Source organism: Pangasianodon hypophthalmus, chromosome 2, assembly GCF_027358585.1.
Source record: "Pangasianodon hypophthalmus isolate fPanHyp1 chromosome 2, fPanHyp1.pri, whole genome shotgun sequence".
NCBI classification, from domain to species: domain Eukaryota; kingdom Metazoa; phylum Chordata; class Actinopteri; order Siluriformes; family Pangasiidae; genus Pangasianodon; species Pangasianodon hypophthalmus.
Genome location: NC_069711.1, coordinates 32,125,264 through 32,146,909, shown reverse-complemented (window position 1 = coordinate 32,146,909; position 21,646 = coordinate 32,125,264). Strand labels below are relative to the sequence as shown.

General features: G+C 39.8%; 1 protein-coding gene across 3 annotated transcripts; it reads left to right on the top strand.

The window, feature by feature from the left end:
• On the top strand, nucleotides 1–21,358 carry wipf1b (WAS/WASL interacting protein family, member 1b). Of its 3 annotated transcripts, none has more exons than XM_053232056.1 (8): nucleotides 1–460; nucleotides 12,836–12,954; nucleotides 13,387–13,516; nucleotides 14,432–14,584; nucleotides 15,845–16,573; nucleotides 16,663–16,860; nucleotides 16,948–17,061; nucleotides 18,881–21,358. In XM_053232056.1, exons 2-8 carry the CDS (start codon nucleotides 12,904–12,906, stop codon nucleotides 18,931–18,933), a joined length of 1,428 nt encoding a protein of 475 aa, XP_053088031.1. In that variant the 5' UTR covers nucleotides 1–460; nucleotides 12,836–12,903; the 3' UTR covers nucleotides 18,934–21,358. The 3 variants fall into 3 exon arrangements, with proteins under 3 accessions (XP_053088031.1, XP_053088030.1, XP_053088032.1); XM_053232055.1 differs by lacking the exon at nucleotides 1–460 and adding an exon at nucleotides 1,681–1,903; XM_053232057.1 differs by lacking the exon at nucleotides 1–460 and adding an exon at nucleotides 12,452–12,744.
• Nucleotides 21,359–21,646: the final 288 nt, after the last annotated feature.

Below are 21,646 nucleotides of genomic sequence, written 5' to 3'. Positions count from 1 at the left end.
GGCAAAAGAAAAAAAAAAGCCTCGGAAAATTGAACACGTCAGTAGCTCTGGATAAACCTCCAAACACACACACACACATACACACACACACACACACACACACAGCTTCCGCTTTATTCTCAGACGTCTTGCCGACCCTCCAGACTTCGTTTTTTTTTCTGTGTGACTTGGAGGGATTGATTTTAGTAAAGCGTTGAGGTGGAAACTGTGAGTGAGTGTGTGTGTGTGTGTGTGTGTGTGTGTGTGTTTGCGTGCATGCGCGTGTGGATGTGCGCGTGTGTGCGCGTGAGTGCGCGTGTGTTTTTGCGGGAAGGAGTGGCTCCCGCAACCGTTTCAGCTCTTCATACAGATGTCAAATGAGGAGCCTCAGATGGACTGTACCACGTTTTTGTGAGGATTTTTTTGTTTGTCGAAGAAGGGATTAAAAAAAACCGGGCGGAATTAAAAAAAAAAAAAATTGGTGAGTGCCAAAAATCTTTTCAAACGCAAGTTTATAATAGTCTAGACAGGATGTAGGGGAGTTCTAGTGTTAATAAGACATTTCAAGAATAATCCTGTCAGGTTGAGATGCTATTTTGTATTTTTTTTTCACAAAGAAACCCCCCTTCAAAAAAAAAAAGGAAAAAAAAGAAAGAAAAAGAAACTACCCGGAGTAGTGGCAGCTTTAACATGGGGAATCGATTCCTTCTGTTCACTCCCTGAGCATCTTTAACATGGGGAATCGATTCCTTCTGTTCACTCCCTGAGCATCTTTAACATGGGGAATCGATTCCTTCTATTCACTCCCTGAGCATCTTTAACATGGGGAATCGATTCCTTCTATTCACTCCCTGAGCATCTTTAACATGGGGAATCGATTCCTTCTGTTCACTCCCTGATCATCTTTAACATGGGGAGTCGATTCCTTCTCTGTTCACTCCCTGAGCATCTTTAACATGGGGAGTCGATTCTCTCTCTGTTCACTCCCTGAGCATCTTTAACATGGGGAATCGATTCCTTCTGTTCACTCCCTAAGCATCTTTAACATGGGGAATCGATTCCTTCTGTTCACTCCCTGATCATCTTTAACATGGGGAGTCGATTCTCTCTCTGTTCACTCCCTGAGCATCTTTAACATGGGGAGTCGATTCTCTCTCTGTTCACTCCCTGAGCATCTTTAACATGGGGAATCGATTCCTTCTGTTCACTCCCTGATCATCTTTAACATGGGGAATCGATTCCTTCTGTTCACTCCCTGAGCATCTTTAACATGGGGAGTCGATTCCTTCTCTGTTCACTCCCTGAGCATCTTTAACATGGGGAGTCGATTCCTTCTATTCACTCCCTGAGCATCTTTAACATGGGGAGTCGATTCCTTCTCTGTTCACTCCCTGAGCATCTTTAACATGGGGAGTCGATTCCTTCTATTCACTCCCTGATCATCTTTAACATGGGGAATCGATTCCTTCTCTGTTCACTCCCTGAGCATCTTTAACATGGGGAATCGATTCCTTCTCTGTTCACTCCCTGAGCATCTTTAACATGGGGAGTCGATTCCTTCTCTGTTCACTCCCTGAGCATCTTTAACATGGGGAATCGATTCCTTCTGTTCACTCCCTGATCATCTTTAACATGGAGAATCGATTCCTTCTCTGTTCACTCCCTGAGCATCTTTAACATGGGGAATCGATTCCTTCTGTTCACTCCCTGATCATCTTTAACATGGAGAATCGATTCCTTCTCTGTTCACTCCCTGAGCATCTTTAACATGGGGAATCGATTCCTTCTCTGTTCACTCCCTGAGCATCTTTAACATGGGGAGTCGATTCCTTCTCTGTTAACTTCCTGAGCAGCGTGGTGTGGCAGATATTCCGCGTCTTTTCTGTGAACCCAAAAGCTTCACTTAACCCTGTTTAATCTGCAAGTGAGTCCAAGCCCAGTGCTGGTTTTAGTGTTCTTGTGACTTTGCAATAATCTCATTATATTGGAAGCAAAGAAACATTGTTTTCACAGCCGCTAGATACCTTGGCTGAGGTCCCTCTGTTTCGCGCATGCGCAGTTTAACCGAACGCTCACTTGACTTATTTGCTTGTTTTTGCCTGTTGGATTAATTTCCAGTGATTTAATATTTAAAGTAAATTTGTTTAGCCGTGGGCAGAAGGGTGTGTGTGTGTGTGTGTGTGTGTGTGTGTGTGTGTGTGTGTGTGTTTGTGTGTGTGGGGCTATGTCTGAACAAATTAGTAGTGTGTTAGAGAGGGATAGAGAGAGAGAGAGACAGAGACACACACAAACAGAAAGAGAGACACAGTCATGAAGAGAGAGATCAAGACAAACACAGGCTTGGAGAGAGACAGATAGAGAGAAACATAGACAGAGAGATACTCTCAGAGACAGAGACACAGTCAAAGTAAGAGAGATCCAAAGACTGAGAGACAAAAAGAGGGATAGAGAGAGGAAAAACATAGAAAGAGAGAGAGAGAGAGAGAGAGAGAGAGAGTGAGAAACACAGACAGTGAAAACAGATACACAGTGAAAGAGAGAGAAAGATGGTAAGAGAGAGAGACACACACACAGACAGAGAGCTACACAGTCGAAAAGAGAGAGAGAGACAAACAAAGATGGACAGATTGACATACCCATAAAGAGGGAGAGAGAAGAGAGACAAAGAGAGAGACACAGATAGAAAGAGACATAGAGACACAGTGATTTGTTGGTAATTCTGATCTTGGACCTGTGCTAAAATGCCTGCTGTATGTACCCTGGGGGCAGATAGAATAATCACACGGGGAATATACTGATGCATGCTTACATGCTTCAGCTACGTTTGAGGTTTGATGGCTGTAAACCAGTCTCTAATTCTGACCAGCTCTGAATTCTGTGGTTTTGAGTACGGCAAACGTTCACACACAGGCCCGCATGAGGTCAGCGGGTGTTTAGTGTGAGTGTGTGAGTGTGAGTGTGAGTGTGAGTGTGTGAGTGTGTGTTAAAGCCACTGGTGATGTGATGTGCCATTTGAGGAACTTGTGGTTCTGTGAGCAATAAACACCTTCATAATAATACACAACACTTCTTCTTCTTCCACTGTTTAATTCATTAACCAGTGCAAATCTATAGATATCGTCCCATCCTTATGAAGCGGGATTCATGAACATAGAATGAAGGGTGACAACATACAGTAAAGTTCAAAAGTTTGTACACCCTTATGTAATGTAATGGAGTTCCTTTATCATCTCAAATAGTATAAACGATCAGTCGAAAAGTCTATGTTAAGATATTAATGGTAAAGTGAAGAAAAAAAATACTTCATGCCTCTAAGGACGTTTTCATGTTGTGAATCTTTCTGGCAGATTTTTTTGTTCAGTTATGGTAACGGTGTCTCTAAACACCCTGGTATCTTTTTTTAACCTTGTCTCCATCTCCATTTAAGGCCAGTATTTCCTTTTTTTAGTTCTCATGGATCTTGTGGAAGTCATTATGACAGGTCACTGTAACAGATTCTAATAAATGAACTAGAAATAATGGTAGAGATGCATTGATACTGATACTGGTATCAGGTATCGGTCTGATACCATGCTCGGGTTCCTTATAAAAATGCTCTGATACTAACATCCAATACTACATGATGCTATGTGATGTATGCCTAGTGAACACTGTCACTCTAATGAACAGTCAACATGAAATAACTGTGACCTGGACGCATTTCATGAGTAATGATGGCAATCGGAGCAAAGCAGACTTCAAAGTGTGCGTTGTAAAAATATCAACAGGAGAAACTACGGCATCTTCCTACAAGTAACCTGAAAAAAAATATATATATAAAACTTATCTCGCTAAAAGCAAACACTGGCTAGGTGAGAAAAAAATGTCTACAGACAACGCTAGGTGGGTGAAATAACAGATCTTAACCAGTATGTTGTTCTTGACGATCAGCCGCACTCAGTTATTGGCAACGAGGGATTTCGACACAATGAAAGCGACGAAACATTCTTATGTACAGCAGTTTCTGAAGTGAAACAATACCCACTCTTGATTCAAAGTACCTAATATACCCTACTAATGCACTTCATTTATAATCTACTAGCTAATGTTATAAAGAAAGAGCCCTTGCATGTGTTCGCTTTTCATGCCCACTATATAAACCTGGGAAACATAAATATAGTGAAATAAAAAAACAAAATGTTCCATGACATCCCTGATTGATTGAACTCAGTAGGTTGCTCATTTTGATATAGATATTGGCGAATAAAAAAATGATCTACTTGTATTGGGTCTGAAAAAAAAAAGGTGCTGATGCACCCTAGTCAGTAGGGATGCTAACTTTTGATCATGCTAGTAAAAACAGCAGTAATATCTAGACTGAATGTTGTAATTGGGATTACCTGAAAATAACATGAAATTAATTCTACAGATGATTGTACAATAGCGATCTGCTTAATTTGTTTCACCCAGAAACCAAGGGGAAGGAAGGGGGTGGGATTGCAAACCTTTGCATTCGGCTGTGGTTACTTCTGAGAAGTCAAGCCATGATCTCTCCATCTTTAGACCTTTGGTTTGTTTGAGTAACACTGCAACAGTTTCAGCAGCTGATTTTCAATCATTAATTCCTAGAAATACTGTGTATAGGCATATGACTTGTAGGCTGCAAGGTTTGAAAAGAGTCTGTGTTACTCAAGTGCACCTTCTGATTCGGCACCTCAGAGGAAGTGTAACCGTTTTTTTAGAGGAAGTGGAAAGAAATGTGAACGAAAGAAAGACAGAGAGTCATTCGTTCCTACTTCCTGGCTGGTGTGTGCTGACAATGCGCTACCTGGTGTTTTGAATGTTGCTTCAGATGTGGTAGGTTATGCAGACACCCAGCAATTGCTGCCCTTTTGAATGTGTGAGTGACTGTGAGTGTGGTGTGTGTGTGTGTGTGTGTGAGAATGTGAGGTTAAGATTACGCCATGCTCTGTGGGTGGCACTGCTTTCGTTATCAGACACCTAGTGATGTGCTGAAGTTTGTTCGACCATAGGGAGTGGGGTTATGGGGCTCTGCTGTAGATGGATCATGTGCTGAGAGAGAGAGAGATGGAAAGAGAGAGAGAGACACACAGAGAGACAGTGTAATGGAAAGATGCAAAGAGAAAGACACAGAAAGAAAGGGAGACAGACAGAGATGACACAGAGAGAGACAGAGATGTTGAAGGGGTAAAGAGAAAGACAATCAGAGAGAGAGAACAAGAGAGAGAGCGACTTGGAGAGAGATACTCAGAGAAACAAAGCGAAAGAAAAGGAGACAAAGAGACACTCAAAGAGAAGGTTAAAGACTTAAAGATACAGATAGAAAAAGAGAGAGAGAGAGACTCAGAGAGGCAGAGACCCAGAGGAGGAGAGACACAGAGAGAGATAGAGAGACACACACAGAGGTGGATTAAGATGGATTGATGGTGATGCCAAAGGGATAGGATATCTGGGTACAATCTTAAAATAGAGTTGTCAACTTTTTAAAGAATTTCATGCATTTTATTTCTAACTGTTAATCATTCTGCACCTTTATGACCTCCACACCATGTGCTAGTGTCTAACCTGAGTTCACTTTTCTTATATTCAGTGTTTATATCCGTGTGTTTTCCCCTGTTAGGCGTTTTCTCTCTCATTGTACTAAGCTTAACTGTAACATGAACCAGTGAAATAACATAATGATGAAGCGTCACTGTTTAATAAAATTCCCAGAAGCCGGCGGGGTTAATGTTCTGAGCCCATGCTGTAAGCTAGAGCCTTAGACCGCCCAGATAATGTGCACTTTGCGAGCGCGGACCACGCCATCAATCGATAGTGCTGTGGAGAGGGATTAAGTGATGGTATGAGTGGAGGAGCCGGGCTGTGAATGTGAAAGGAGAGAAACTTGTATGAGGGGTGGAGTTTATTCTCTCAAATGTGAGTTATTTCATAAAGCCATTGTGTGTAAATGAGGAAATCACTTCATGGTGGTCAGACATCTTCCATATGACAGAGGATGATTTCACCACACTGTATTTATGACGATTCTATAATACTCACAGCTCATTTCTGTAATTTGATTCTTTTGAACAAGTGAATCAAGCTTCGCGAGGTTTACCACTCATTCTAGAAGCACTGACTGCCATTCAGGGTTCATATTACTGCTTAAGTAAGAACTTCGATTTAAAGGGGAATAAGTATGTTTCCTAACAGTAGACACTCCCACGAATTAACGGTTGCATGATGTGCATTACCACACCGAACTACAAGCTTACCGCTTTAAACTTTACATAGTTTAAAACATAGTTTAAACGTAGTTGCAACACCTAATAGTGTCGTCTGTGAAGTTGCTGTACACATACCAAGGCCATTTTAAACATTTTGGAGTTTTTGCGTGTAGCCGTTACTACGACGACCTGTTTCGAACTGGCATAGGTGTAGAACTGATCTACAAATATTTGGTCTGAAACATTAGAACAAAAATCCATGAATATAAACAGTAGGCTGTATTGTGTCTATAATATATAAAACAGCCAAAATAGCCAGACTAATAAATAAATAAATAAAATAAAAATAACAACTAGCACAGTATGAGGTTTTTTCTTTCACTGCTGTACACAAGGATTAATGATTGAAGCTTCAGGTTTACTATGTTTGTTCAAGCCGTCAAACAGGGAATCGCTTGATGACTTTGCTCCCTGTGCATACCTTAACACACACACACACACACACACACACACACACTCTGAGAGCCCACCAATGACATTCTGCCTGAAGGTCGTCTGCTGCAGCTCTGTTGTAGCTAGATGTTTCCTCATATGATATTTTTTGTGGTTCTCCATTGCAAGCCAAGTCAAAGTAATGTATTTAAGTTTTAGTCAAAGTTCTGTCTTTTTCTTTTTTTTTTTTTTTTTAAACAGCACCCAATAGAGAGGGAATTAGTGTGTTCACGATGTAGGAATCATCGCTACAGCAAACGTTTCATGCATGCTACTTACACCTCATAGTTTTAATACAGAGTGGTTGCTTTGACCTCGGTTGTAAGCGCGTGTTATAGGGTTTGTGGCGCCAGGGGAATTGAGTTGGGCTGCGGGCTGGTGTGGGTTTTGAAATTTTCAAAGATAGTCCTTGCTGCAGAACCAAAAGTCCAGGGGATGGAGCTGGATGTGATCCAGCACCTCCTATAACTCTAACCCCTAACCCACACAGCACTGTACAACACTGTACAACACATTAAACACACTTATCCAGCCTGAAACACACTCCAACCCCTGGACGTTTGGCTCAACTCTACCCATCTCTGCCCAGGTAGGAGATGCAGGAAGAGGTCCGACTCCACCACATGGACTTTTTGTTCCGCAGCAAGGGGTCCTAGCCAGACACAAAGTAGGATGAAAACCACTGGAGTAAGGAAATTGAAACTTGAACAGGTGGATGGTAATAGACAGAAATGGGTTTTAAACTGTACTTAAGCTGCCACTGCTGGGCCCTTGAGCAAGGCCCTTAACCCTCAACTGCTCAGTTGTATAAATGAGATAATTGTAAGTCGCTCTGGATAAGGGCGTCTTTCAAATGCCATAAATGTAAATGTAAATGTACTTCAACAGTGAAGTAACCATCTGTTCGTACAGCGTGACTAACTGAGAAACTGTGGCACCCTAACAACCCTATTCACTATACATGCTCACTACTTAGGGTATGATGCCATAATGATGTTACACATTCCCATTGAGCACTTAATTCCTGATAAAAGAGCATCTGAAAAAGTATTACTCATCAAAATCATTAACTGCTTACACATAACATCGCTTATATACAAACATGATGGAGTTCATTTTTTTCATTTTTCCCCCATTTTCTCTCCAATTCCCTCTCTCTAGCTAACTCTCCCCATCACACAACTAGCTACTATCTGCCCTCTTCTGCATACATGACCTCACAGACGCCCACGATTGCCTAGTGTCTCTGTGACTGACAGGAAAAAGAGAGTATTCCCCGCCCACCCAGAGAGCACGGCCATTTTTGCTCTCTAGACTCCCAGCCGTGGATGGCCGTGGCATTGTCAGGATTTGAACCTCACGATCTCCTGATGATGGGGAGAACACGTTTCGCATTTCTGATTGGTCTGATTGTTTTTGTTAAGACTGCTACCAGAGGCCATTTGTAACACCGCCTACTACCTATTTATAATACCTTCCTGAGATTTGGATTGATGTCATTTTACACCACTGGTCTGTGTTCTCATTTCAGACTCATGCCCTCACAGGTGTGAGTCACACAAAGTGTTTTGCAAAGGGATTTTCCCATCATGCACTTCTGATGAACCCCTTTGATAAATCTCGTTATAATTGAAACACAACCCCAACTGCCAAGACCACAAGACTTACTATTATTATAAATTTAATGTTTAGTAATACATACCATGAAGTTGTGTGCATAAGTTTGTGCCCCTGATGGTACCTCTATTTTGCAATTTATCTACAAATTATCTAAAAAAAAAAAAAAGTCGAAGAAAATTAAATGTGGGTGTTCCCATGACTAAAATCCAAAAACAAAAGTCAGTTTGAAAAGAAAGAAAAAAAAGTCCAACTTTTATTAATATGAGAAAAGTGAGAGGGTATAAAGGATGTTCAGAAGGACAGAAAAAAGCTTTGGCCAGACAAGTTGAATATTTATGCAATGTATATATATATTTTTTCACTGTTAATATTTTAACACCACTTTGGAACTTTTTTTCTGTGTAAAGCCATGAAAACACATTAACTCTTGCTCTAAATTCTTTATTTTGTCCAAACGAGGGTATGCAAACTTTTGCACTCAGCCGTGTAACCACATTAACAGTCATTGCGCAGCATCATGGCGGAACAAACTAATATTGTGCTGTAGCTGTAATCAGGAAACTGAAGACAGGTAGGAGAAGGTCCTGCTTATCATCTGAGAAATGCACACTAGGTAAATCAAGTGCGTTAATAAATTTGTCTTAAATATACATTTAGGTTATCGTGTGATTGTTTGTTTGCATGCCTGGAAAAAGAGTGTCATGTTTGCTAATCAGTTTGACTGATTTAATTTAACAAACAGTTCAAAAAGAACAAGTCCGAAGATGTGGGAGTGTAGAACGGAACAAGATGGTAAACTCTGATATTTTTTGCTGATTGTTTGGTGTGTGAAACCGAGCGTGAGTGAGCTGGGTGGAAATCTTGTGCACGGGGACTCGCGAGGGTTGTCCAATATCTAAAAGCAGTCATTGGAGTGAGGTGTGTTGGCGAAAAAGCAGAAATGAAAGCGGCGGTTGTGCTAATTTACTTTTTACTCTGTACCACAAGCTAGTGCATTGTCTTTTACTTCTCTATGAATATATTTTTTTACTGTTTCTATTTGAATTGTCATAATATTTAATTATTCAAAGGCAGTTCATGTGTATAAGTGTGTCAGACACTAGTTAAATGCATTAATACAGACTGGGGTGGGCGATATGACAAAAATATCATATCGCGATACTTAAGGCATTTCTGCGATACATGATATGTATATATCACGCTTTATAGGTTTGTTAAACTGCCACCTAAAACAGCAGTGTTGTTTTTAAAAATAATAAAAAATTGTTCCGAGATGCTTTTATTTAATGGCTATAAAAATAAACTAACACTGAAACTAAGGAAAAATATTTACATTTTACAATTATAAAGAAACCAGTACAAAATAATAATATCGAGCTTTTTAATTGTTTTAAAAAAAGTTCTAATCAGATATGAGCTATATCTCCAAAAAGCGTATTGTATCGTAATTTATCACAATATCCAAATTATATAATCGTATTATATTTTCCACCACTTACACACAGATTAAGGGAAATGAATGAGTTTATGATTATCATCTTCTAGCAAAATTTCTGATGTATCACATCACTTTTGCGACTTCGACGAAATGGTGATGTTCTGTTCTCGCGTCGCATGTGAATCATATTATTCGAGTCTGGATTGGATTCAGCTCAGCTGTGTGTTATTCAAGAGTGAGACTAAATTCAATAATTAATTCTGCATTAGGGCTGGGTGGGTATGATGATATAATATCAATATTGTGATAAATTATGTCACAATACGCTTTTCTGAGACATTGTGGTATACTTTTATTATGTTTTTAAAAAAATAATTATAAACTTGCTGGAAGCAGCTGATGTTATGTCAAAATGTTGTACGTTAAATTTGTGAAATTGTAAATTTTAATATTTTCACAGATTTAAAAAAAAAAAATGTCTCTTCTTTTCAGTGTTAAATATTGTTGTTAATTTTAAAAATTATTTACAAGGTTAAATATTTTTATTTAGTGTTAAAATGTTTCATTTTTATACATTAAATGTTATTTTTGAAATATAAAAAATAAACATAAAAAATTTTGCAGACATTAATTTATCATTGCATGTTGAATAAGTTTTTTTTTTTTTTTTTTTTTTTTTTTTAAACAGAACAATATTGTATTGCTGGGAAACCTTTGTAAAACAACATACATCTTGATACACATTGTGTGTCGTAGAAACAGCTTTGAGAATTATAATATAATAATTTGAGAATCAGAATATAATATATCGCTCACCCCTATCCTGCTTGAAGATGGAGTTGAAGATGGAGCATAAACCTATAGATTTACAAACATTTAAAAACATTTGAATATCTAAATGCAATTCGAAAAGAGTTTGACCATTTTTATTGGTGGTTCTGTGTAGAGAACTGTATGCAAAAAAGGTCAGGTTTGTGTGTATTTAGTGGTTTATGAGGACCAAACAGGACAAAATGTCTTCATTCACCTGGGCCTCACAAAAAAATGACAGTGTTTTCACAGGGTTTATCTGAAAAGCTAAAAAAAGATTTCGCTCTAGTTACTGAGATTACGGTTAGGGTTTAGGTGTAGGCAGTAATCAGCTGCAGTAATCTGTGTGTGTGTGCTTGTGTGTGTGTTTTAATGTGTTTGGTTAGGTCCTTGTCTCGGTCGGGTTTTAAAAGAACAAGTTTAAATGCTTAAACTCTACAGCCACCTACTTTAGACATTAGGACATTTACGTGTGTAAAATATTGCTCTATATGTGTGTTTTGTGAGTGTGTGTGTGTGTGTGGAAAGATTCTGTGTAGAAACGTGTCCTGACTCAAGTGCTTACGACACTGGAATGAAAACAAGCTTCAGTCCAGACCTTTTAAAGGACACACTGTCTTTTCCCCAAATCTCAGTAAACCTGCGGTTAATATTCTGTAAGCGATCACACACTTGTCCAAGCTGTTTAAGGGTTGAGGATGAGGCTGTGTGTGTGTGTGTGTGTGTGTGTGTGTGTGTGTGTGTGTGCACGCTCCGGTAGCATCCATTTAGTTAAATGTATATAAATAGTGTGTGTTAGTCAGTCACGCTGTCTGTGAGTTCAGCTGAGTTTCCTGTCAAACTGCTGATATTAATAATGCTTCTGAGTGTGTGCCCACTTCCCATCATATTTGCACCAGCGTGCAGAACTTTTGGCACACTCAGCGGATGTTCGCAATAAAAAAGAGCTTGTCCAGAAAGACAGAGTGAGGAGAGGGGGATGGAGTGAGAAAGAGGAAGAGAGAGACAGAAATGATGTGGCAGACTGGGAGGGGGAAACGTGGTAGTGATGAAAGAGCGAGTGTTTTACTGAGCTCGTAAAGAGTGCAAAAGTAGTGTGTGTGTGTGTGTGTGTGTGTGTGTGTGTTTTGTGACTCTAATGACCGAATTTTTCCACACTACAATGCTGTAACATGTTATGAAGTATCGAAAGGGAAGCAAGAGCTATATCTGTTTTATTATTTCCTGTTTATGGCCTACACCGGATGTTACCATTGAAAGGCCTGGGGGGGGGGCGGCGACAAAGCAGGACAGAAAGACATACACACACAGGGACAGACGTAGAAATTGAAACACACAGATGCACCTACAGAGAGAGAGACAGACACAAGGAGAGAGAGAGCGAGAGAGTCAAAGAGACACACACACACACGGAAGAAGGAGACGCAAATAAAGAAAGATACACACAAACACAGAGACACACATAGAAAGAGAGAGACTCAGAGAGAAATAGGGACAGAGAGAAACACACAGACACAAACACAGAGATAGAGAGACGCTCACAGAGGGACAGATGGAGGAAGACAGATACAGAAAGACAAGATACAGAGAGACAGAAGGAGATGTATTTGTCATAATGTTGGTCTTCATTTGCATTGTATTTGTTAAAGGAGAGAGATTCGGTGGAGAAAAGGGAAGAGTGATGCGCTGTAGATCCTGATTTTACTCTGATTGTTCCACTCCAGCATTTAGCTTGAGCACTTCACCTTTTTTCCACATAAACGTTACACAAGCTTGAGCGCACATGAGCTTTTAGCGTTGCTGCATTCCTGCGCTGTTACACCACCATGTTTAGCTGCGGCTGCTGAAACATCTGGATTGTTTTCTGCATCACCTGCATACAGCTATCGGTCCAAATGTAAACACACAGTAGCATGTGATTTAAACGTGCAGTCTGGGATTTTAAAATGTGGTTCCAGACCTATATTTACATCATCATTTTATAAATAACTTGGAAAAACCGAGATCACTAGTTGCTTCCTCCCTGGCTTTGGTTTTACATTTCCCCGCCCTCTAAGTAGCTCCGCCCCCAGCCAGAACTGAGCTGATTAGGTAGACATTGTTTGAACTAAAGTTGAGGGAAGAGGAACGCTTGTTAGTGTTTTCATTTCGGTTGCAGTTCTTACTTAGATGTAGAATGAAATACAGTATATCCTGAAGGTTGTATATGAATTGTAACGTTTGAATATGAATTACGTTGTTGGCTAAAAGTGGATTAATGTTTATATTCTGTCTCTATTTTTTTGGGCAGGTTGCAGATGTTTGATTCCTTTTTTTCTCTCTGCTTGCTATAAGAGGAGGAGACACTGAGGAGAGACGATGCCGGTTCCCCCGCCGCCCCCTCCTCCCCCACCGCCGACCCTGGCTCTGGTAAACTCACGCACACACACACACACACACACACACACACACATTTACATTTATATTCAGACCATTTGGCAGACTGTTATACTGAGCATTTCTTGCTGAAGAGCTTTATAGTTTACGTGAAAAAGTGTAAAGATAGAAACGGCTGTAAACTTCATTTAAATAGCAAAGCAGAAAGACATCATGATGTAATTGTACACTGAAAGAAATCTACACCACTAGGTGTCAAACAAAGAGCAAATAAATAAGGAATGGTGATAAGTTTGGCACAGAAATGCTAAAATGGTGGTCCATCTGTCTAGATCTGGTTTAAATCAGATCCTCCACGCATCCATGAACTGGGAGAGTTGTCAAGCCCCTCCGTGGCTGACGTTAGAGCACATGTGTCCCAGCACCAGAGTACAACTGTGTGTTTGTGTTTGTGTTTGTGAACAGGCCAACACGGAGAAGCCCGCCCTGAACAAGTCTGAGCAGCAGAGCAGGAATGCGCTACTGTCCGACATCTCCAAAGGATCCCGACTCAAAAAGACTGTTACCAATGACCGCAGTGCGCCTATACTCGAGAGTAAGAAGCCACACTGACACACACACATACACACACACACACCACACACACATCCGTCCTATGGTAGCAAGCCAAAGACGCTGGGTTTAAGTTCTGACTCTGTAGATGTTTTGCAGCTCATCTAGGAATGAGGCAGATTGGTAAAGTCACTCTCCAAAACTGAAACATCTGTGTATAAATTAACATCACTTCCACACTGTGATGCATCAAAAAAAAAAATAGGTACATCAATTTTTTTTTTCTTAACATGCAAATATATTTAATTATACCACAGTGTTCTTGGATTCTCAATTCTGATTGGTCAGAAAGTGTTGATTAATTTTCTCTGACAGTAATGAGGCTGCAAATCACAGGTTTATATTATTGCGCTCGTTCGTCGCTATAGTAACAAATAATACAGGAATAATGCGCCACATAAACGGATTAAAAATGTGTAATAGTTGACATGGTGAAGTTTTCTGTAAGGAAATGCTTATTTAGCATTTATCGAAGGAGTCTCCAGTGTCAGCAGAGAGGAAAAAAAAAAAAGCTGGTGAGGGAACAACTATTTATAGCTGCTGTAATATATAAAGTTATAATAGGAAGTAACTTGTTCCACAGCAATGAATGTCTTTAATTAATAAAAAAAAATCTTATAAAAATTAATCAATAATAAAACAAGATTAGTTGCCGTGATTGTGGCAAACACTTGAAAGGACATAGCCGACTTTCTTAAGTTCCTACGCAGCTATTTAGGCTACAAGCTGGTTTGTTTGAAGTTGCGTAGAAATGGAGTGACTCTTCTTGTCCAATTGTTCAGTTCGGGTTCAGTTCATGTTGTGTTGCGATGCTCTAAATCCACTTACACCCCTATGAACACATTATGACACTGTGTGATTTTGCATTCATATGACACGCTTTCATTTATTTTGGCAGAGCCCAAAGGAGGAGGAGGAGGAGGAGGAGGAGGAGGAGGAGGTGGAGGAGGAGGAGGAGGAGGAGGAGGGGGCGGGTTTGGAGGTGGAACTCCGGGGGGACTTGGAGGCTTGTTTCAAGATGGTATGCCAAAGCTACGGTCCACTAGAGATGGTAAGGATCACACCCATCTACACAGACAGACAGACAGACAGACAGACAGACAGACAGTGCTGCCAGTAAGACACATTTCACAGCCCTGTTGTTGTGCACAACATCATGCCATTCTTCCCAGCTGAGCTTTTCTAACAGCGCTCCCAAATTCATGGGCTCTGAAATTGGTTAAACAAAGAGTAGCATTTAAAGGTCCTGTGTCTTATTATTTGTTGTATATTTTGATTTTACCCCCAAAATAAAGTCTATATATATATTTTAAGTGCCTTTTCTTTTAATAAGATAAATTTTCTGCCCCTTTTCGTAGCAGTTTACTAGAGCTTTATTGCAGTATAATAGAATAGAATAGCGCTTTATTACAGTAGAATAGACTAGAGCTTTGTTATAGTATAATAGCATAGCATTTTATTACAGCATAATAGAATAGAATAGAGCTGTATTACAGTATAGTATAATAGAATAGAGCTTTATTGCAGCATAATAGAAGAGTAGACCTTTATTACAATAGAATAGAGCTTTATTATAGCTTTATTACAAATATGGTATAGAAAACAATGTGCATTTTTGTCTGTATAAAACTATGTCTGTATAAATTGCTATGATCAGGGGGTTAAAATTGTTTAAAAGAAAAAAAAAAGTACAGCTTCATCATATCTTAAAAAACATTAAACAAAGTCTATGACCCGAGGAAAACGATCGATTGAAACATAATGAGCTCCATAGCAGGTCCTAAGGCATGATTTTATAAGGATGTAGAGCTCTGCGCAGCCTCTTTCTCTGGCACTGTTGATCGCAGCAGCGCAGGGCTGGTGTAGTTTGAAAGCAACTAAAGAACTCTTTTTAAATGGTTATAACATGGTTGTGTAAACTACATTGCGTGTGATCTGGGGATCTGATCTGGAGCTATCTGTCAATTCACAAATGCAGATTCCCAGGAATGGCACAGGCTCTCATGTGATCATCTCATCTCAATGTGATCATGTGACCAGCATACTTTCTATATATTTAAACTCTATGGGTCGTACAGATTGGGACCTCTGGTGTTCAGACCGTGTAATTACATTAGATGCGTAATCCATAGAATGCTGATTTCCACTATGTGAATTGCACTTTTCCACAATGCACATCACATTTTTGCATCGTTTCACTATGCATCATTACACCTCTATTTATTACAGTTATTACAGTATAATAGAATGATGCTTTATTACATTATAATAGAACAGAGTAAAGCTTTATTACTATTACTATTATTTCTAGACTCTGGTGGCGTTCGACCCCCCATCCTGCCTCCTGGTGCCCGTAGTTCTGGTCCACGTCCGTTTGTGGGTGGTGGTAGCTCCACCCCACGTTTCCATGGGCAACGTAATGGCCCTTCTGACTCTCAACGTCTTCGAATGACTCCTCCACGCTCTGAAACCCCAGGAGGGCCACCTCCGCCCGTTCCTAACACTCCACGGCCCAATCAGGGCAGTGTACAGAATAGAGGACCTCCCCCTCTGCCTGGCGGACCCCGCTCTATGCCTACCCCGCCCCCTTTTAACCCTTCTGGAAGACAGGCGGTGCCCCCACCTCTTCCAGGCGGACGTCCCTACTCCAGTCCTGCAGCCCCGCCACCTGTGCCTCATTCCAGCCGCCCTCCTCTTCCCCCAGCTCCTAGTCGAGGAGAGGACCGCCCACCACCCGTTCCCCCTGGCAACCGCCCATCCATGGCCCTCCCACGTGACAGCCCGCCTCCTCCTCCTCCTTCTGCCAACAGCAAGCCGCCTCCACCTTCTTCCTCATCTCGTGGGCCTGCAAACTCCGCTCCTCCGCTGCCACCAGGACGACCCAAGCCCAGTGACGAGAACACACCACGTCTTCCTCAGAGGCACCTGTCACTCACTCCTCATGGCCCGTCCCCTCCTACACCTGGGAGGTCAGGCCCACTTCCTCCGCCTCCCTCTGAGCGACCGCCCCCTTTGGGCCGGAATCCGTCCGGGCGAACGGGTAATGAATTCCTGCGTGTATTTTAGAACATCAGTTCTGTCCATGTGTTTAATATCTCTGAGTCTGTGTTATTATGTGTGTGTGTTTAGGTCCCCTCCCACCTCCACCGCCTTCTGGACGACCAGGAAGTGTGAGGCCATCTGCAGCCCCACCCCCTCCAAACAGACTAGGGTCAGAGCCTCCTCGTGCTGGCAACAGACCGCCCCTCCCGCCAGAACGACCCACTTCTGGAGGACCGCCCCCTCCTCCTCCTCCAATGGGCAATGGGTACCACAGTCAGGGTGCAGGTATGATATCTGCTTCTGTGTCCATATTTGCTTTGATTACCGCCTACTTCACATTAATATAATGTTGTTTGGGTGCCTTTTATACAGACGAGTGGGAAGCGCGCTTCAGTTTCCGCCCCGTGTCAGATTTCCCGCCTCCAGAGCCCTACATCCCCTGTCAGAAAACGTACCCCAGCAAATTGGCCAGGAGTGACGGCAGAGGTAAACATTCATAACATTCATAACTTGTTATTGTTTTGTGATTTTGTAGAATTCATTTTATTATAAAGCTGTAAAATGATGGTTTTTAGCTATTAATCAAATAGGTTGCAAAAACATAGCCAGAGACTATAGTGATCTTTAATGCAAACAGTAAAAATAGTTTTTAATAATAGGAAATGTATTGAAATTAGATTATAGTAGTATAGTTACGGTAGATGCATATAAAGTAAAACAGTACACTGTATTTACATTAGATTAGATTAGATTCAACTTTATTGTCATTGTGCAGATTATTAGCATCTGACCAGAAGTACAAATAACAATATGTCTATATATGTCTATCTATCATACATCATACAGTACTGTGCAAAAGTCTTAGGCACATGCAAAGATGCCTTCAAAAATAATGAAATTAAATGTTTCTATATTTAAAAAAAATACTATAAAGAGCAGTAAACAGTAATAAATGAAACAAAGTCAATATTTGGTGTGACGATCCTTCGTTTTAAAAAAAAAGTAGTCTCAGGTTCAGTGTGTGCAGTTTTATAAGGAAATGAGCTGGAAGTGTTACTGAGCATCTTGCAGAAGCAGCCACAGTTCTTCTGGAGACTTTGACTGTCGACTCGCTTCTTATTTCTGCAGCGAAACCCAGCAGCCTTCATTATGTTTTTGTCTGAAAAGTGTCTCTTATGTAATCTGCTGCTTTCTTTACCGACATACAAACATTTTTCTGTAACATTTAATTTTGTGCTGGAAAACTAATGTTTGGAATCTAAAAGGTTTTTGTACTGAATCAATAATGTAGAAGTCAGAAAATAAAAATCTATAACAAAGTTTGTACTTAAAAAAAAAAAAAAAAAAAAAAAAAAAAAAAAAAAAAATTTGCACTTTTGCACAGTACTGTATATACATATACATACAGTCAGGTCTGGGGGGTGAAAACTTTTTGAATTTGAAGATCAGGGTAAATTTAACTTATTTTGTCTTCTGGGAAACATGTAAGTATCTTCTGTAGCCTCTGAAGGGCAGTACTAAATGAAAAAATATGATATTTAGGCAAAATAAAAAAAATGTAAAATCTCCATTCTGTTCAAAAGTTTTCACCCCCCCGGCTCTTAATGCATGGTTTTTCCTTCTGGAGCATCAGTGAGCATCTGAGCCTTCTGTAATAGTTGCATATGAGTCCCTCAGTTGTCCTCAGTGTGAAAAGATGGATCTCAAAATCATACAGTCATTGTTGGAAAGGGTTCAAATACACAAAAATGCTGGAAAACCAAAGAATTTGTGGGACCTGAAGGATTTTTTCTGAAGAACAACAAACAGTTAAACTGCCTGTTGTTCTTCAGAAAAAATCCTTCAGGTCAGCACTAAATAAACAATAACATGCATTTTGTATGATCCCTCTTATTTTGGTAAAATAATTAACATTTTGCAGATTCTGTAAACTTTTGACCTCAACTGTGTGTGTGTGTGTGTGTGAGATATGAGGTTGAGAAAGTAGAGACCAGCTCAGTGCTAGTATAGAAGGTGCATGTAGTAATTAGTCAGTAATGTGCAGTAAGGCAAGTTCAGGATGAGGTGTAAGGGCAAGTTAAGTGCATACGACAAGATACAGATGGTATTTAAGAGTGCATGAATATGAATATACATGAATATGAATTAAAAACAGCACATACTTGTGTGCCAATAAATTGCTTAGCTCATTCTGATAGCTGTCCTGTATATACACTATTTATAATTCGTGGCGTATTTTTCCGCCTTGATTGTGATGCCATGAGTGTTAACGCTTCTCCATTTTGCACTTTGTGTGTGTTTTTAGGTTCAACGAAAAAGGAGCGAGGTGCTCCCCCGTTGCCTCCCATTCCCAGATGAAGGAAGTGGACTGGACACTCAGGGACACCATGCCTCTTCCTCTGTATTTGTTGTTCATTATATTTTTCCTCAAACATTATTTTTGCATGTGAGGCACTTCCTTGCTGATTTTTTGAACATACTATGCTATACGTTGTTTACGACGAGATCACATTAGTGTCGGCGCTCAACAGTTTTATGCAGTTGCACACACAAACAAACGTTTGCTGATGAAACACCACACAGTGCCTGCCCTGCTCACATTGCTGGGCCAATGTTTGATATTCTTCCTGCTTTCTGTGGGTGGAAATGTACTCGTATTTGTAGTTTAACACACACACACACACACCTACTACACCACGTACTAAATGAATGAGCTGACAGGGCCAGAAATGGGTTCCGCTGCTTTTAGATGTCTACCACAAAGCCTTGATATACCTAATTTCCTTCATTATTCTCCCTCTCATAGCATTTACTCTTTTCTTTTCTTGCTCAATATTTCTCTCTTTATTAGATGCCCCTCCCACTAAATTTGTTCATCAGGATCAGTTTTGATTGGTGAAAACACCTGATATGTGGATGATGGAAGAAATGTTAATGTATTGCCTTACTAGTAGTGTGTGTGTGTGTGTGTGTGTGTGTGTGTGTGTGTGTGTGTGTGTGTGAGAAGTCTGGTTTCTGTATACCCAAGGCTCCAGTGAATAACACAAGCTCTACATTGCTAAGTTCTCTTTTCCTTTATTTTTTTTATCTACTTTATTTAACACTTAGAGGAATAATGCAGCATTTTTCCAACCTAATCTCTCTCTTGATCCATCACATCTGTAGAATATGTACGATTATCACAGGTAATCTCTTTTTTTTTTTTTTCATTTTCTTGTACTGGGAAAAGAAGAGAAATCCAGTTTCCTCACAAAAGAAAACACTTACAATCCAAGTTTAAGGACACATGTTGAATTCGGTCAGTAGACATTAAAATACATGATATAACAAAACTACAACTTTTGAACTATAATGAAAGTGCTAGGATGAAGCAGACATGGTGAAACGTCTCCTATGGAGTTTTATCCAGTTTTTCGACATTGTAGCAGTAGAATGTAATTCCATAATTATTTATGCTTTTGTGGTAATTCATTCTCTGTAAAAATTCAAATTCTTTCATCTGAAAAGTATTCTCTGCAAAAAAGTAATCTCTGAAGAATTCATGAAAGCGTTTTTTTTTTTTTTTTTTTTTTTTTTTTAATGATTGTGTTAATCACACATAAACTATCGTTGTGATCGATAGAGAGAAGGTTGTAAAACTCTGGAGTATTCCTTTAATCCTTGCTGCCTTCTTGTTCCTTAGTGAAGAGGCAGGAATTGGAAAGCTGGTGTGCGCTTAGAGCCTTGTCCTATTACAGAAACATGCAATACTCCATGTGAGTGTAGATTATATGGAAGTGATTTGAAATCGTAAGGAAGGATGTGCCTTATTATGACCTTTATGTCTATGTGTATAAGGATATTTGTCTAGAAAAAACAAAGAAGACCACAGAGTGCCTAATTTTTTTTTTGTGTGTGTTCGTTTTTAAAACGTTGCTTCTATTTTTGCCTCGTGTTCATGTTCATTTCTGTACATTCAGTATTATTACGAATGTTGTATAATTGACGAGATGTGTTATGTGTTTAAAAAGTGCATTTTTTTGTATGCACATGTCCATAGACTATACACTCTATATAAAAAGCAAAGCCCTTTCGTGTGAACTTGTCACGCCTTGTCATACTTTGACTGAATCTGATATAGGAAATAAGCTTTTGTGTGATGTGCATTAGCTTGGTTTGTTCTTACAATATTCGCACACTTGTTTACAGGCCATTTTGATGGCACAAGCTTTCACAGATGGATAAGTGAGAGAAAGAATGAGAGCAAAAGAGGGCGAGCTACTTCCTGGGATTATGCAAAGGACTCTGATTAAAACAGGATGAAGTGTAACCTGTACCTTCTAATAATCCTGCCTATTATCAGGCCCTGCAGTCTCATCTTTACATGAATTGGTTTTTTTTTTTTGTTTTTTTTTCTGTGAAACTTGTATATAAGCATAAATGCACAAACGCTTGTAACAAGAAGTCACAAAGCGAAGACCAAAAATCAAACTGAACCTCTGGATTTATGTGTACAATTCTGAAAAGGTGAAGGTTTATGAACTATTTTAAGGCGGGTTTACGGTTTCTGTCTGAGTATGTTTTGCACCCGTGCCTGTCGGTGACGCCTCGATGATGTCACTGTGACCGAGGCACATGCAGCGGTACTTAGAGACTGTTTTCTTTTGTTCTTCCCCATTGTTTTATTTGTACTGTTCATTTTCTTGGTTTGTTACAGCTTCTCTGCTTGTGCCTTTGTTCTTTTTGTGTGGAAAATGAAAACGTGTGTAAGAGGTTTTCTAAATAAATGTTGAAGTGAACCTTTTATGTTGTCTGGTTACAACATAAATATACAGTAAATATACATAGTGTATGTGTGTGTATATATATATATATATATATATATATATATATATATATATATATAGAGACACACACAGTATATGTTGTGTGATCAGCTTCTTCCTTTCCATCTATAGTATATTTAAGGAAGGCATGTGATGTTTCCATATGGAGTGAAGATGAAATGATTTACTATTGGGGAGAAAACTCATATAACTGAAACGGTTAACTTCGACCAAAACTCTTATACATCCCTACACCTTAAATAAGT